Raw genomic sequence first — 16,562 nt, 5'->3', positions numbered from 1 at the left:
CTAAATATTTTCCAAGCATGCTGAATATTTGTGACTGACACAAACATTTAGTTGGGAACTAAATATTTAGCTTTCTAACTAAATATTAAATTTCAAAGATAAATATTATGTTAGGAACTTTGTCATTTATAAATGCAGAAATAACATGGAGAAAATGCGACTTTTAAAAAAACGAACACCCACATTTTTCAAGCTATGACAGGCTAAAACAGTCAAATTATTGCTGTTAATTTTTTACTGTGTAACTTTACAAACATGGTGGAGAAGGGGAATTTGCAGTGCGTGGTACACAGTTTTGGGTTCAGTTTCTACTGTCCAAATCTTTTGTTATGCTTTTATCTGCTTTCCAGATGGGTTTAGATGCTTAAACCCATCTAAACGTCCTCACTCCCTCCCTTTTTTTTCCATCTCTCCTTTATCTTTTACTTAATTACAGATTTTATGACTCATTCGCTTAATGGCACCAATAATTCAGTTTGATTATCTGCCAACTCATTTCCCTCAATTCCTATAAAAATTTCTATATAAATGTCAGTTCTGTCTCCTAAATTCTCTACAATCACTGCTGGTATTGCATTAAAAAGCATAGTCTGCTGCCTAAGCAGCTGTGTTTCAAGGTGTAATTCTCTTGGCTTTTCTTTTGTTGGATAACATCAGGTCAGTGTTAAAATCAGGAAGTGACAATGGGTGAATTAGTAAAAAGAAAATGACTTTTTGGACAAATATTTATCTGAGTAATACTAGCATCCTTCATTGTCCAGCAAATAGAAATATTTATTTCATCCAGCGTGATTTACAAATCTGTCCCTCTATATCCATTTTACACCTGTCAACAAATAGTCTGTTAACCCATGACAGATGAGTTTGATTTTAGTTTTAGTTAGGTATTTTTATGAATTATGCGGATAAATAGTTCTGAGAATCTGCGACAGACTGGCGACCTGTCCAGGGTGAACCCCGCCTCTCGCCCAGAAAGTATCTGGAGGTAGACACCAGCAACCCTCTGGACCCCATTAGGGACAAGGGTGAACAGAAAATGGATGGATGGATAGTTATGAGAATATTCAATGGCATATCAAAAGTACCACATGTCAATTCACAGCTTTTCCAGTTTACACCCCATTTTGCAGTCAAGCATTGTTTTTGCTTCTCCTGCTGTTCTTTTGTCCCAACATGCTTGTCCATATTTTATTCATCTACTTACCAATCTGTACACTCCTATTTCTCTTTTGGTTCGCTATGAAAACAAATATTTGTGAAAAACAACACAAATAAATAAACGAAGCCACGTTTGAAGAATAACCATACTTTTTCATGGTTTTAAATGTAAAATTGTGTGTTGTGGCGCTAGTGCGAAGGTTTAGGCAGGCAGAAGCAAGTATTAGAGGCAGGTAAGAGTTGTCTAAGTAAGAGGAGGTATAAAAATTGAGGAATGGTTAGTAGGAGATGTCCCCTAGCTGTAGCAGATGACCTTTTCAAACCAGAAAAAATTGGCTACAGAACAATGAAAACTGCAAAGGGAGGAAATAGCAAAGGGGAAAAAACACCAGCATCCATAAAGACTCAGTTCACAGAAGAATTCTAGTGAGAATCTGGCCATTTGGCCCTTGTGTCACTTAGCTGAAACAAGAAATATCCTATATGCCCTGGTTTGAGTGGCTTTAGATTAATTCCCTTCTTCACACCCCCAAATATTATCCATGTGTTGCAGTTTCTGCGATTCCTCTGGGGAAGGTTATTCAATTGTTTCAAACAAAGAATTTAATAACCGCATCTTTGCCATGTCATCATGATAAATGTATGCTGTAGTACACTTGTTCCGCCACAACGTGTACTTCTGTAGATCTGGGGTATGACTCTGAAGGTGAGTTATTGAAGTATTGGTCATAAACAAACAAACAAACAAACAAACAAACAAACAAACAAACAAACAAACAAACAAACAAACAAACAAACAAACAAACAAATAAACTTAAATTTATAACCAGAATGTTGTTCTTGTTATGACTAAAGATATCTTATAGGTGATTACAGAAATATATTTGATAAATGGGAGTATCATATTCCACTGTGAGCAATCAAACGGCATAGGGATAAAACAATCCACTTGGGAGGGGAAACGCCCTTTAAGGTTCCTGAAAAGCCCCAGAGGAAACCTGATTCAAGTAGAACTTCCGGTCATGATAACAAACTTAAAAGAAATGTCAGTCCCATGAGTTGGGAATGCCAAAAGTAGCCGAAAAATACACAAGCTAATTAGGAGAATATTCGGTTCTCCTAATTAAATATTCCATCTGAGAATATACGTTGGAACATAAAAACAATCTAATAAATTGTTAGTATTGTTAGTATTACTTTGCCTTCAGGGGCGGATATGCAGTACTTCATAGGTGCCCTGCCTACAATTTCAAACGTTTGAAAATGGTGCAGGCAGCAGCCCACTAGCAGCAACGCTTCCCACAATGCACTCCCCGTTCATCAGCGGGAAACCAAAATGGCGAACGTGCTGGGGGAAAATGAACCGTTTGTTATTTTCTAAGGAAGACTCAAGCGCTGTGGATTGTCTGGGCACGCACTAGATATACATATAAGCCACGGCAGCAACGGGAAAACAGCCTCGCGCCTTTTCAGCTTTTTCGTCTCGCGAGGCATTTGTAACAGCGGAGGTGACCGAATGAGGTATTGTTGTCATGTCTTCCTCTCGCTGCTAAAGAGGAGGAGGGGGGGGTCCGTCGGTCAGTGACCTGGCCGGGGGAACTGCTTTGCATGTCGGCTGTTCGGACGATCAATTTCACCTGGATTTCCATATAAAAGACATCATTGACTTCCGTCATGCAGAATAAGTGCTAGATTTGCCTTTTATACTCTCTCGTGGTTGCTTTTTTTGTTCCGTCATTACAGAGACAAAGGACTGAAGGGAAGCGGCTCAAGAAAGGAAAACTGCCCTTTAAAAATATAAATCGCTTAAGCAGAAGATAAAACCACAAACAACATATTTATAGTCAAACAGATCAAAAATAAGTGGTTAAAGGAAAATGTAAAATTTGAATTTTGGTCATAATTATCTTATTGATATACTCAGCGCCCAAGCGTATATTTAATTGGCAATTAGCACTAATTACGATCCTAATCACCAGTTGCATGTGCTCACTGAAGGAAGACTTGGCTTTCCTCTTTGTTTTGTAAGCTTTGGAACAAAACAATGCACCCTTTTATTTTCAAAATCCCACAACATATTCTCAGGACTTCAGATTTGTACACGTCCCCAAATCAACCTGCTTCCACATTTTGGGCACCTTTGCAGTGCTGATAACTGCATTGCCCTTTTTCAGCTTTTTGCAAATAGATCTTGTGTGCATGCATTTACAATAACATAACCCCTTTCAGCACTACCATATGGTTTAGAATGAATCCCAGTGAGTATAAGTGTGCGCATGTCTTCTATTGTGTTTCACTTCCTGTTTTCAGAGACTTGGGGGTTGTGGATCATCCCTCTCTCCGTCACAGAGCTCACCCCGAGCAGCAGCAGCAGCAGACTGTGTCCCTGTCACCCTGCGGCCTCTCTGCTAGGGGGGAGTATGGGGAGGACGACATGTCTGCCAGGTTTACAGAGGGGCAGGATGTATTGGCCAGGTGGTCTGATGGCTTGTTTTATTTGGGGACAGTCACAAAGGTTGGTGCTGCTTGGAATGTCTTACAAAAAAACAAACAAACAAGATTTTGTTGTCTCTTATTTTTCTTCTTCTTCTTCTTGTGTCTGCCAGAAAGGTGCTGATCTCTCTTTTTCTTTTTCTTTTTTTTTTCCAGATAGATCGGGACAAGCAGCGTTGCTTTGTGGTTTTTGAGGACAGATCGAAGTCTTGGGTTCTTTGGAGTGATATTCAAACAGGTGAACTCTCCCAGTTTCAGGGTCTGCTTTTTGGTTCAATCGTTTCTGTGTCTTTGAAGGACAGTTGGCTTGCTGAAAATTAAAATGAAACACATAGACAGGTATTATAGGGACAGAATTGTAGAAATTGGACATTTTTTGAAGCTTTACATCATGTTATAATGTTGTTCCCTCATCATAAACATCACTGGATGGTACAACCATTAGCGTTTGTAAAACACCTGGGTGGACCTAGTGCTGCCTCCCTAGAGAAGCCCTCTCCTGCAACTCCCCCATTCAGCTCCTTCAGACTAGTCGGCAGTAATCAGCAAATACGTGGTGGGACTGTGCATCTGAACTCATTAAAGGAGCTACTTCTCAGGGCGACGTCAGTAAAAACGATATTAAAGGGTTAATAGAGGAGTGATGACTTCCTGAACGCAGAGTTTCAGAAAGAGCCTGAGTTTTCAAAGGTGTTAAATTACAAAGTCAGATTTCTTTTAAGCCATATTTGATATAACAATTTATGACAACTGAAGATAACCTAGTTACTTGATTGTGCTATAAAATGGCACTATGTTCCTGGAAAATACATCTGCCCACTGCAGTGACTGCAGAAAAAGCCTGCGACCTTTTGGTTCCCTCTGCTGGCAAAGGGTCGACAGAAATATGAAATGAAGGGAGCCTACTGTTCTGCCGATGAACTCAGAAGCTGACCACCAATGTTATCAGGTCCTGATGTTATATTTGAATGTAATTACTGTTTTCCAAGCAGTCGATGAAACACTGAAGATGACTCTGAATCTTTATTTTACAAAACAAAATACATAAAAGTTACATTTTTCCATTTCTGCTCATTTTAGTAGATTTGTAGTATCACCCTCTGTGGTATATATTATCAGACGTCTTCAGTTCCTCTCTTTCTTTACTGTTAACGGTCGGCTGTATCAGTGCTGTAGCAGTAGTCGCTCTTAATGAGAAAGAAAAATCCTCTCAGGAAAGATAAGCAGAGAAACTTAAGCCTGTCCTCTTCTGACATGACTCAGCCATTGAAACGATGTTCTTGCCTGATGACGTGTTTGAGTCTGTTTATGATGTATTATAGAAACAAAATCTGGAGCAAAGGTTATTAGAAATGGTGACCTAATTTGCCCTAAACTCTTGTTAGAAATGCAGATTTGGCAGTCATTCATGATGGGCCTTTTTGGGTGGAATTAGGAATGAAGTAAATATTTGGATACCCAAATAAATTTTGAAAGTCCATATCTCTGTCGCTCATTCCCACTGGGCCAGTCGCAATAAATCAATTAGTCACATAATAAATCAAGACGAGCTCAATGATTTCTGTTTGCATAATTTTTTGTTTTTATATTTTCTCTCTCAACTAGTCCTTTTTTAAAAGAATTTTTTATTTTTTTTAAAGAGACTTTATTATTCATATTAATTGTTGTTTCTGATAGTTTACTTATTTATTTTGGGTATTTAAAATGTCTTCCAGTTCCAGTGTTAAGTGTTCAATACATTTTAAAGTTTATTGAACTTTGAGAATGTGTTCTCGCATCATTATGCCATCACCGTTATATTTCTTGAAACGACAACAATATCACTTCTCACAGCAAGTCCTGGGACAATTTATCATTCAGTAAAATGTGTTACTCTGACAGACCTTTCCCATCACCTTCCACCACAGATGATCTTTTTAAGGTTTTATTTTGAACAACTGGTATTAAAGATTTCTTTAGAAAACTGTATTACAACATTTCAACAGCTGCCCACAAAGCGCCTTCCAAAAAAAAACCCAGTTGTTTTTTTTTCTAAATACTTCCAGCTCAGGCATTTTTCTCCCCCTTTTTGTCTCTCCAACTTTCCCTAGCTGTTGAGCCTTACAGGCATTAGACAGAGAGCTAATCTCCATTATTTACTGTAAGCTACAACTTCAGCTCAGTGAGGTTCATGACTGCTGAGGCACGACACCTCTAGTCACATGTACAAATCCAAATACAGAAACTCGTATTTCAGTTTTGACCTTAACCGATTAAAGCTTTTAATTATGCTTCAATCAGTCCTGTTCAACAATATGATGGGAAGAAAACACAAAAATCATATTTAAAATGCTGCAAATATCCTGGTAAATAAATGTAATATTGAAAGGGAGTAAAAGTGAGAAAACACTGTTCTTTCTTTTAAAGCAGAAGCGATTAGTCGATTACTGAAATAATCACAATTAATATAGTAATGGATTAGTCATTAACTTTAGTATACAGACTCAAAAAATGTCATTCAGTCAAAAATAAAAAAAGACATTCAGAGTAGTAAAACATTTACAAAACAAATACATTTTGCATTTAACATAAAAGACCTTAGTTTGTAAATATGCTTTAGCCAAATTTTCTCAAGTGGTCCAGTTTTATCTTCACCCAGTTCAAATTCATTAAAAGAGTGTTGTTACTGCATTCTAGGCAATAGAATGTTTTTCTTATTTTAAAAAAAGAAAAAAGATTGAATTATTATTTATTTGCATTTTTTAATTCATTTCTTATATTGCATAAAAAGGGTTTTAGTGTTTATACATGGAATGTGGTCATTTGTTTTTAATCCGATGAATTGTTAGAATAATCGACTGATTAATTTGTTACTAAAATATTCATTAGTTTAGTCTTAGTAATGCCGTAAAGCTGGGGAACTTCCCTGTTGTAGGGAGTTCAGTCACAATCCTCACTGAATTGTTTTTAGAACAGTTTCCTAATTAGTTAATTTCCGTGGTGCTTGGTTTGTTTTTGCTCTTCTTTTTGCAAATAATTTCCTTATGTTGACTATTTCTTCCCTTTTCAGGGGACGAAGAAGACAAGACTGATGACGATGACGACATCGTGTGCTCCATATGTCAGGATGAGACCTCAGAGGAACCTAACGAGATCGTCATTTGTGACAAATGTGGCCAAGGTGTGGTTTCAGTTTTTGCCTGCATCTGAACAGATTCGTGTGTAGAAACGAGAACAGACAGCAGAAGCCTGTGTGTAAGGAGTTACTTACATGACAGTAAATGTGTTTTGTCATCCAGGCTACCATCAGATGTGTCACTCGCCCATCATTGATGCCGCCGTGATCGACTCTGATGACAAGTGGCTGTGCTCGGAATGTGAACTGGCTTCTTTCTCTGAGGTAGGATTTTTCGATCAACGGATTACACAGAGATTTAGTCCTTTTAGTTCTTTAAACAAATGTAGACCAATATGACCCCCAGACTGTATTCTCAACTCGAAGTAGGTACTGCTCTGTTCTCTGAAGGTTTTAACTTAGTACTTGAATTTATGTTTAGATGGATTTATTTGTTGTTTTTTTTTCTACATGCAGAAGGGTAGCATTCTCAAGAAAGAGGCGTCCGCTAAGCTCTTTCCAAAGCAAGAACATCAGGAGCAGCATATGGAATTTCATCTCTCCTTCCCATATGCGCCAGAGGAACTAGTGTGGGATCAGGGCCACAAGACAAACATCCAGCAATGCTACTGCTACTGCGGAGGACCAGGAGAGTGAGTAGAGCATGCCACTCTGCAAACATTCTAAAGAAGTTTGCCAAATATGTTCCACAAATCATATATTGTTTCATTTATCAGTGTGTGTGTGTGTGTGTGTGTTTATTTGTAGCTGGTACCTGAAGATGCTGCAGTGTAACAGGTGTCGGCAGTGGTTCCATGAGGATTGTCTACATTGCTTACAGGCTCCACTGCTCAATGGAGATAGGTGCAAACACTTAACACTAAAGTCTAAAGTATGTGACATGGTTTAGATTGTTTGTTATATTCTGATTTAAAGATCTTACTAAATTATTCCTATCTTAATATTTGTGAGTCATGTATTTTGCTGCAAAACACAATAATTAGAAATTTGCTCTGTAATAAGGTGCCAAATCATTTTTGGGATCATTTCTGAGGAAGGCGGGGGATATGTAAAATAGAATGTGAAATGGAATGTAAAGAAATCATCGGCTAAATGTTAAGGTGATACTTTCCTCTTGAAGAGGCTGGATGATTGTAACAACCCATTGCAGTTCAGGTCAATGATGTGGCGTTTTCTCGTATTCAGGTTTTTCATCTTCGTCTGCTCGGTCTGCAGCGGCGGACCAGAGTTCCTCGACCGACTGCCTCTTGACTGGTAAGTGAATGTTAGACTGTAGATAAACTGGAATCTAAAACTAAGGTTTGTCTTTACATCTGCTGTCACAGATTTATACCTTAAAATGCCGTTCTTTTTCTGACTCTGATAAAATGCATACATCCTGGTATTTTCAGTGTACTTTAAGAGCTACACTGGACTTGACACTTCTTTCTTTAGTGTCTTATTTTTTTTCTGTTATCCATTTTTTGGGGAGATAAAGAATCTACATGATCATTCAGGATTCCTGTCAGAAATTGACCTGCGCTATGCTAGCATGTAGTGACAATTATTACACTGTAACTACAGTATCTTTGACACTGTTATAGTTTTAGTAATAATACAAACGTTAACAAAACCTATCATAATCTCTCGTCTTGTGTTTGAATGAATTCTGTTGCACATTTAAAGAAACAAGTAGATTATGTATATATGCGAGATTTATTTCGCTTTTTTTTTTTTTTTTTTTAATTGTTGATTAGAAAAAAATCTTGGGGGGGAAACAGCATGAACATAATTGAGAATAAATATTCATTCAAATGACTAGTAATCATTTATCAATTTAATTGAATTAAATAAAAAAAACAAATTTCCAGATGGATAAAATAAAGATGCTATTGCTAACTACTCAAGTTTGCCTCTGAAGCTAAGACTAATGTCTTATTAAAGTTTAACTTTTCAGAAATCTGTAACTTTTAATAAACGGTAACCATTCTTTCTATACAGAGTTGTTTGATTTGAATAAATAAATTCCCCCATGACATAAAAATAAATATAAGAAATAATATGTTTTCTTAATAGGGAGCTCATTTTGACAACCAGTTGTTTTCTTTCCTCCTTTTGTTTTGTTTTTTTTAGCCATAGTTGCCCCACATTGTCCTGATTCGACCTTTCACTAAACCTAAGAAGGAAATAACTGACAGGAAACGGTAAAGGGTGTGAAAGAAAACACCAGCTTCAACTGTTTACTGAGAATCTTTTTTAGCCTATAACTGCTTTATCAATGCTTGTCTTAAACTCTTGTGTAGTTTCAGTCAATGTTATCTCCACCTATTGGCATAGTGTAGGTATTACAGCATCCTCTACTGTGGAATTTTCTGTTGAAATTCCACACATCATTCAGATGGCTAAAAAATAAAACCAACCCTTAAATGACACTAGTAGTAGAGGAAATTCACTTGCATCATATATAAACTTTTATCAAAATCAATGCTTAACATGTTTTTGGTTTTTTTCCCCCTCTAATATTGTAGGAAGGATATTGTTCATCTGTGCCTGTACAACCTGAGCGTGATTCAGAAGAAGAGGTATTTTGATTCCCAGATGCAACTAATGCCTTACATTAATGACAACTGGGAGCTGCTGCAGCTGGGGAAGGTAAGAGACGCATGAAGCTGTGAAAAACTGAAGAGGGAGACATGTCTGCTCATTCTCCTGTTTTATTTTCTAACTTTATATCATTGAGAACACGATTTTCACTTTATTTGTTGTTGTAGAGTGCAACGAGTCGACATGCATTGTCTATTGGCGCAATATAAATAAACTAAAGATTTTAGTTGTCTTAAAATCTTGATTTAATAAAGTCAATCAGACAGTCAGGTTTCTGTTTTGATATCATTTAGCTAAAGCAAAATCTAACAAAGTATTAGATTGTAATTACTGTTTGTGTTATAATAGTTGTGCTGCAGAGGTTGGGGGACATAACTGGAAATAATCCCCCCCAAATTAAATTATGTTTATGGCTTCTGAAATCTTTGGTTTACCTCTGTTTAGTTCTACTGATCAGATGCTAAACGCATCTGATTTTGTCTTTCATCTGCCGTCCATAGCTGGGCAACACACCAAGATCTGAGAGGTATGAAAAAGTTCTGGAAGCCTTAAACGACAATAGCTACACGTAAGTTTTCCCCTGTTGTCTTTTGAAGCTTTAAAACACAAACTCGTGATTCTACAATTCAACAATAATCACATTCCTAACTTCTCTGCTTCTCCCGCCTTTTCCAGGTTCATGTCAGGGAAGGAGGTGAAAAAGAAGAAGCACTTGTTTCGCCTAAGAATCTTTTTCCCGCCTGCTCCTCCCAACTGTACTGAACCCACATACACGGTGATGGGGGAGCCTTTCCACGAGATCACCATAAAAGGATGCAAGCCCGCCAAAAGCTTCTCTGACATGAAGTAAGATGGAAAACCTTTCATTGATATTTTCACCACGAGTGGAAACGCCACAGTGTCTTGATACTTCCACAAAAATTAGATCAAACTTCAACAATCTTGGGTGCTTTTATCTAAAACCGAAAAGCAACACTTATTTCCACTTCTGTTGAAAATAGTTGAACATTTCCTACCATTATGTATATTTTCTCTTTCATATTTATTATTTGGATTTTCATTATTATTATTATTATTATTATTATTATTTGGACCGATGGAAAATTAACATTTTTTTTGTGTGGAAATTTTAATAAAAATGTCCACTAAGTGTGTGTGTGTGTGTGCGTGCCATTATGACTTTGAATCACGTAAATAGTTTTTCTTTCATGACAGAAATTGATGTCCATATGAACAGGCCATATAGAACTCGCTTTATCAGCTGGTGAATTGGTCAGTTTACTTGCTGGGTGAGCTTAAGTGATGGAAAGTGTTTTTTTGTTGTTGTTTTTTTCTCCCAACATCATAACTTCATGCAGGCACTTGAATTTCTTTTTCTTGTAGCAAAGTGAAATAATTTTCAGCTTCCAGTTAGCCAGGTGATGGAGGCTAATGCACTACATGCTTGTAAAGACAACTCTGGTTTCTTTAGCATCGTAAAAATAAGTATTTGGACTGTGAGAAGCTATAATATTTTTTTAGAAATTTCATTCTGCCAAACCAGCCAGCGCATATATTTTCCACTAAACAAGTTGTTGTTGGTTTGTGTAAATCATAAAAACGCTCTTCGTTTTATGTCCCTTCACCGTTTCATGCTTAATGCCTGAACAGTCATACTGACTTGATGCACAGCTGTCATAACTGTAACTGAAATGTTGGTGTTGTCATTGCAGGATCCCTGTTGCTTTAACTAATGGCATCGAAAAGAAGAAGAAGAAGAAAAAAAAGAAAAAGAGGAAGCAAGAAGCTCGCTGTCTGGAGACACTGGCTAAACCACAACGGTCCAACGAGCCATCCCTGGTGTGTGTGGGTGTGTGTGTGTGTGTGTGTTTCTGCTACCATGTATGCGTTGGTGAACCTGAGCTGCATTAATGCTTTCTGCTGAGGTCAGCAGATGGTTTTACGTTGGGCTCAAACGTTCATGTATGAAGAAAACACGACTCCTTCCTATAGATGATGATGAATTTCTCTCCACTTTATCAGGAAACCAGAAAGCCGGACCCCCCTGCACTGGATCATTTGACCTCTGTGAAGTAAGTGATGGACTGCTTGTCTTGTTCTGTTCTTTGTTTGGGAAATGTTTGCGTGTTTTTTGGTGTTGAAACCTGACACATTAGTGCCGTTGTTGTCAACGGGTCTGTGTGCAGCCTAAACAACACGGCATGATGCTCTGAGAACGCTTTTCTGCAGCAGGGATAAGGTTAGTTGAAGGGGAAATTTAAATCAGTTGAAAAGAAGAATGGCCTAGTCAAAGTCCAAATCCAAAGAGAAGCTGTTTCATAACTTGATAATTGGTGTTCGGATTGCTCTCTGTTCAGGATCGGCCACCAGTCCCTCAGCTGAAGCCTGAATGTGATGCTTGAATGACTGAAAAATACCAGGTTCCTGTTATGGCTCAATAAATGACTGTTGGGGCTTTTTGTGTGAAAAGCTGCTGCAGACTCAGGAGTTTAACCGAAAAGTTCAGCCTCTACAAACTGAAGAAACTTAGAAGAGAGGGACTTGAAGTCGTCCACTGCACTAGCTGCGTTTCCACTGACCGTATAATTACACAAATTGGAATCATGGAAATAAATTTGGGCAACGGAAAAACGGAAAAAAAAAAATGAATAAAATGAACTCGCATTTATTAAGATTTTGTGCTATAATGAGGTGGGTTTTTTTTGGCTGTATTAAAATTGGGGTATTTCACCACCAAATGCAATGGAGACTCTTGTTTCACATTACACAAATCAGAAACCGGACGTTACTACTGGTGAGACAGGAAATGACAGGAAGTAATTGTAGGATGGCATGTTTTTATTTTTTTATTTTTTATGATTTATGGTGTGAACAAAGTCTTTCATGCGGGATTTTAATTGCATTTCTGACTTGAAAGGAAGTAGCATAATTTAATTTCATCCAAGTCACAAAAAGGGTTTATTACCAGGCATTATTGAAAGGCTTGTTTGTCGAATAATCATAAAACACTATTTTGTGTGCCATCTTAGTTTTTTCCTCTGCTTTTCACACATTTTTCTTCCTCCAATTGTTTTTCCGTCTCTGCAGCACCAGAAGTAGCAAGCCTCTGCTGTTTTCTCAGTCTTCTGATGTGGAATCCATTGACGCCCTCAGCAGCTCAGAAACTACCTCAACAGTCACTTCTAGACAGTCCAGGTTGGCATTTTATTAAGCTCGGATCTTCCCGGCAGAGACTCAGACACCCAAAAGAACAATAAAACAAATGTTCTCATTTCATGGGGTCTTCTGTGATAGACCAGCAAAGTGTAGCACAAAAAAAAAAAATAAGTGAAGTGGTGCCTGGTTTGCGTCCAAGCTCTGACAAGTGTGGTTTGCATTTGTCCTTCACTTTGATGTCGCTAAATAAATTCCAGCACAACTAGTTGCATTTAAAAGTCAGCTAGTTGGTAAAACCAGTCCCAATGTGCGTTTAATTTAATCTCGGCATAAATACCAATTTTCTGTTACAGAGGTTATTACCATGCTGCACAGTGCTGAGTGCTGTCCACCCATTGTTTGCAGCCCCAGCAGGAACAATGTCTTCCAGAAATAATTACCTCTTTAACTTCTGTTCATATTGTCACATTGCAGCCACAAACTCCTACGGATTTTATGGGATAGCTGAAAGCAAAGTAGCAGATCATGTGCTAAATCCCAACGGGTGGATTTGAAGTCAGGTCTTTGACTTCAAAAATCAGTTATCATTTTCTTCCCGTGTTGTTAGTTTACATATAAAACCTCATTTAATTACTTTGAAGTTGGTGGTTTTCGCATGTTAGGAACAGAACGTGGCAAAGTTCAAGGGGTGCAAATACTTTTCCGAGACTTTGAGTTAAGATGTCTGTGAAGAAAGCATTATAGTGATTCCATGTCTTATCATCGGCTCTAAGCCGCCACTCTCCTCAGACTGTTTCCGAGGAGAGTGGAACTGCGACAGAAACAGACGGAAAGAAAACTTGAAGCAATGAGAATTTAAGGATTTAAAGGAAGACGTCTCCCTGCAGCATGGTGCTTTTGATCGTAACAGACAAGCATTTATCTCAGCAGAGCCCTGCTGAAACACTGGCACAGAAAGTGGATCAGGAGAAACAATCCAACGAGGGCCTGGTGTGTAGTTTGGCAGGTGGATGCCTCTCTGCAAACAAAGTGATGTAATTTTTGTCACGTGTCTACATCAATGAAAGCAGATTTCTGCACTTCAGATGAAGCATGTTGGAGCCTTAAAGGCGCTTACAGAACAGTCTTGTTTTCATTTTAACCATGTCGTCACATGAAGACTGAGAGCTAAAGATGGAGAGGCAGGAAAGAAAACTCAGGACCATAAACAGAAGAAAGAGAGAGCCTATAATGTGTCCAGATAAACCTCAGAAAGTCTGTAGTGGTTCTAATCTAAACTCTTATCATTCTAATTTTCAGTGTAGATTTTGCTGATTTCTCATCAAATTAAAAACAAAACAAAACATATTTTGCTTCTTTTGTTGTTCCTTCAGCCTGTACACTTCCAACAAGACGCCCACCGCCGCCTTCAACATGCCTTTCGCCTCTCCGCCTTTAAAACGGAAACGCGGGCGACCGCGGCGAACCCCGAAGCCCCCCCGACCGGAACTGCCCCCTCCTCCTCGGCTCCCGGATGCAAGCGTCTCGGACACGGAGACGTTTGGCGCCCTGCCGGGGCTCCACCCCACAGACATAGTCCACGGCATGGACCCCAACACCCAGCTTTCCCACCTCAAGAGCTCCATCAGCAACTACTTCGGGGTGGCAGGGCGCCTGGCGTGCGGGGAGAGATACAAAGTCCTGGCCCGGCGGGTCACCATGGACGGCAAGGTGCAGTACCTGGTGGAGTGGGAAGGAGTCACTGCCTCGTAGCTCGACGGCTCAACCAGTTCTAACAAAGAGCTGACGGTGTGTATTCAGAGCGTTAGGTGGTCATATGCCCTGATTATCATGCATGTATGCAAACACACACACACACACACACACACACACACACACACACACACACACACAGGGTATGTGAAGCAGCACCAGAGAAGCTGGATCACTGGATCCTTCAGAGGAGTTTGATCTGAACTTTTTCCTTCCCTGCTGCAGTTATTCAGGGGCAAATAATTCCTCTCTCCACTCTACCTGTAAGCTTTGACTAATATTTCATGCATCATTTTTTTTTTCTCCCCCTAAATGTACCTGCTTGTTCTACAACAAGTTAAGTAGTAAAAGAGGGGAAAAAGTCTCTATATTTCCATTCTTTGATTCAACCAGCAACAATTTTAACATTACATTTTTTCCTTTAACTCGTTTTAAATGTTTAGTTTTTTGGGGGGGTTTTTTCCCCCCTCCAGCTGTGCCCTCTCTCTCTCTCTCTCTCTCTCTCTCTCTCGCTCCCGTCTTGTACCTCTTGGTATCTCATGCCAGCTCTGGTTTCCATTATTTGTGAGCAGATCAGGAGGAACTCAGAGAACGAACGCGCTGCTGCAAATGTTTATTTTATATAAAGCTATACCACAAAACATGATTATGTCATATTTTTATAGAGGTCTTTTGTTTACCGACGGAGATTTTGGTTGATTCTTTACTTGCACACGCTGTGTTTTGTTAGAAAATCATCTCATTTGAACAAGCAAGAGCTGCTCAGACGAGGCGGTATTTTTTATTCAATATTTTTATATATTTCCTACTGAATGAAAATGTGCAGTTCGTTTTAAAGTGTTCTGATTGAAATTAGGACTTCAGTTTAACAGACCTGAGTTTGGTTTGGTCAAAATTCATTTAGCTAGGAATGTGACTTAATCAGTTTGTAACTTTATCTGCTGCTGCTTATGCAATTAAAGTTGCATAAATGAACAAATATTCTTCCATAGACAAAAATGCATTTATTGTTTTTTTTTTTTTTGTTACATTTTGGGCAGCCCACTCAGGACATACCACCAAACTTCACTCACACAGCCCAGCCGTTGTAACTAAGCTGATTTTGCGATGGATCACGTTATTTCTTGTTGTCCATGTTGATTTCTCATAGCTTTTTGTCATTATTACACTTATATAAGCTTATTGTTTTCTACGTTTACTGCTTGTTTAAATTGGGTTTGAAAGAGCAATCCACCTCACTGAAGAAATTGCTGTACATCATTGCAAGAAGAAAACCTTTAGTTAGAACTGTTGTCTCTTTTGAGAGAGGTCTCTGCTCTTGTTTAAACAGCACTTGCACGTCTACCTGTCGGGGACGCAGTCAGTGCATTTCATGCGTACATGTTTCCATTATTGACTTGCTACAGGTTTCTTAAGCCAAAGAACGTCCCTGTAACGTCGTCTTTGTTTTTGTTTTTTTTCCTGGTTGACGTGTTACTAGTGAAGCAAGTTTTTTTTTTTTTTGTTTTTTTTTAGGGATAAATAAAAGTTCGTATTTCAAGCTGTTCTGCTAAACATGATTCTTTTTTTTTATTACCGATATTAACTGTATATGATTTTTCTAATAAAATTAAGATTCATGACTGTAAATGATCTTGTCATTTGTAAATGGACAGGTGGAAACTAAATGTAAACATTTTCTTAGTATTTTTTCTGTTTGAACATTTGAGTTTGATCGATAGGTGTGCACAGTGGCAGATTGAGAGACTTTTACTTGGGGCTTCAAGTGAAAAATGAAAATTCTCTGTATGTAAATCTAGTCAACACTGTCTTTGTATCACTGTCTCTTCTTGGAAAACAAAGACAAGTTTTAGGGACAAATGTGCTTTATCTCATTATCCAAAAATAACTAACAAAATTCTTTTCTTTAATCTCCTTGAAAATGGCCGCTGTCCCCAATTCAGGTAAGCATCCCAGAACCTCATTCTGAATACTTTTGTTATTGCATTTCTGGGATTTAAGGCTTTGGTTCTGCCTTTAAAATCTAAAATCTCATGAAATTGACCTCGCTTTGAGAGGTTTCTGTATCATGTCCACATTGAGAAATGTTTTCTGTCAAAAGCAACATTTTTACCCCAGGTTTTAATGTAATTTTGCGTCTTAATATTGTATTAAAAAGCAAAGGCTTCCGGAAAAACAAGCAATGAGTTATTAAAAATATGATTTTTATAACATTTGGAGAGAAGGGTAGCTCACACACCTCCACCCAATGTGGCTGATAGACATATTTGGGTTGTTACTGCAAAAATGCTTATTGAATGTAATA

The 16,562-nt window shown here is 38.3% G+C and overlaps 1 protein-coding gene across 1 annotated transcript; it reads left to right on the top strand.

The window, feature by feature from the left end:
* Positions 1-2,409: 2,409 nt before the first annotated feature.
* mtf2 (metal response element binding transcription factor 2) lies at positions 2,410-15,881 on the top strand. Its single transcript, XM_044133040.1, has 15 exons — positions 2,410-2,679; positions 3,469-3,673; positions 3,808-3,889; positions 6,701-6,811; positions 6,930-7,030; positions 7,223-7,398; positions 7,514-7,609; positions 7,952-8,020; positions 9,274-9,397; positions 9,850-9,917; positions 10,025-10,195; positions 11,062-11,188; positions 11,372-11,421; positions 12,437-12,544; positions 13,879-15,881. The coding sequence occupies exons 1-15, from the start codon at positions 2,675-2,677 to the stop codon at positions 14,255-14,257; spliced, it is 1,872 nt and encodes a 623-aa protein (XP_043988975.1). The 5' UTR covers positions 2,410-2,674; the 3' UTR covers positions 14,258-15,881.
* The last annotated feature ends 681 nt before the right edge of the window (positions 15,882-16,562 follow it).

The sequence above is a fragment of the Gambusia affinis genome, linkage group LG12 (assembly GCF_019740435.1).
Source record: "Gambusia affinis linkage group LG12, SWU_Gaff_1.0, whole genome shotgun sequence".
NCBI classification, from domain to species: domain Eukaryota; kingdom Metazoa; phylum Chordata; class Actinopteri; order Cyprinodontiformes; family Poeciliidae; genus Gambusia; species Gambusia affinis.
The sequence above is the reverse complement of the archived record's forward strand: the minus strand, read 5'-3'. Positions and strand labels throughout refer to the sequence as shown.

Bases quoted from the DNA above. Each gene is read 5' to 3' on its own strand.
- mtf2 (XM_044133040.1), top strand. The intron at 9,398-9,849 runs GTAAGAGACGCA...TGCCGTCCATAG, and splicing joins AGCTGCTGCAGCTGGGGAAG to CTGGGCAACACACCAAGATC. The intron at 12,545-13,878 runs GTTGGCATTTTA...TTGTTCCTTCAG, and splicing joins GTCACTTCTAGACAGTCCAG to CCTGTACACTTCCAACAAGA.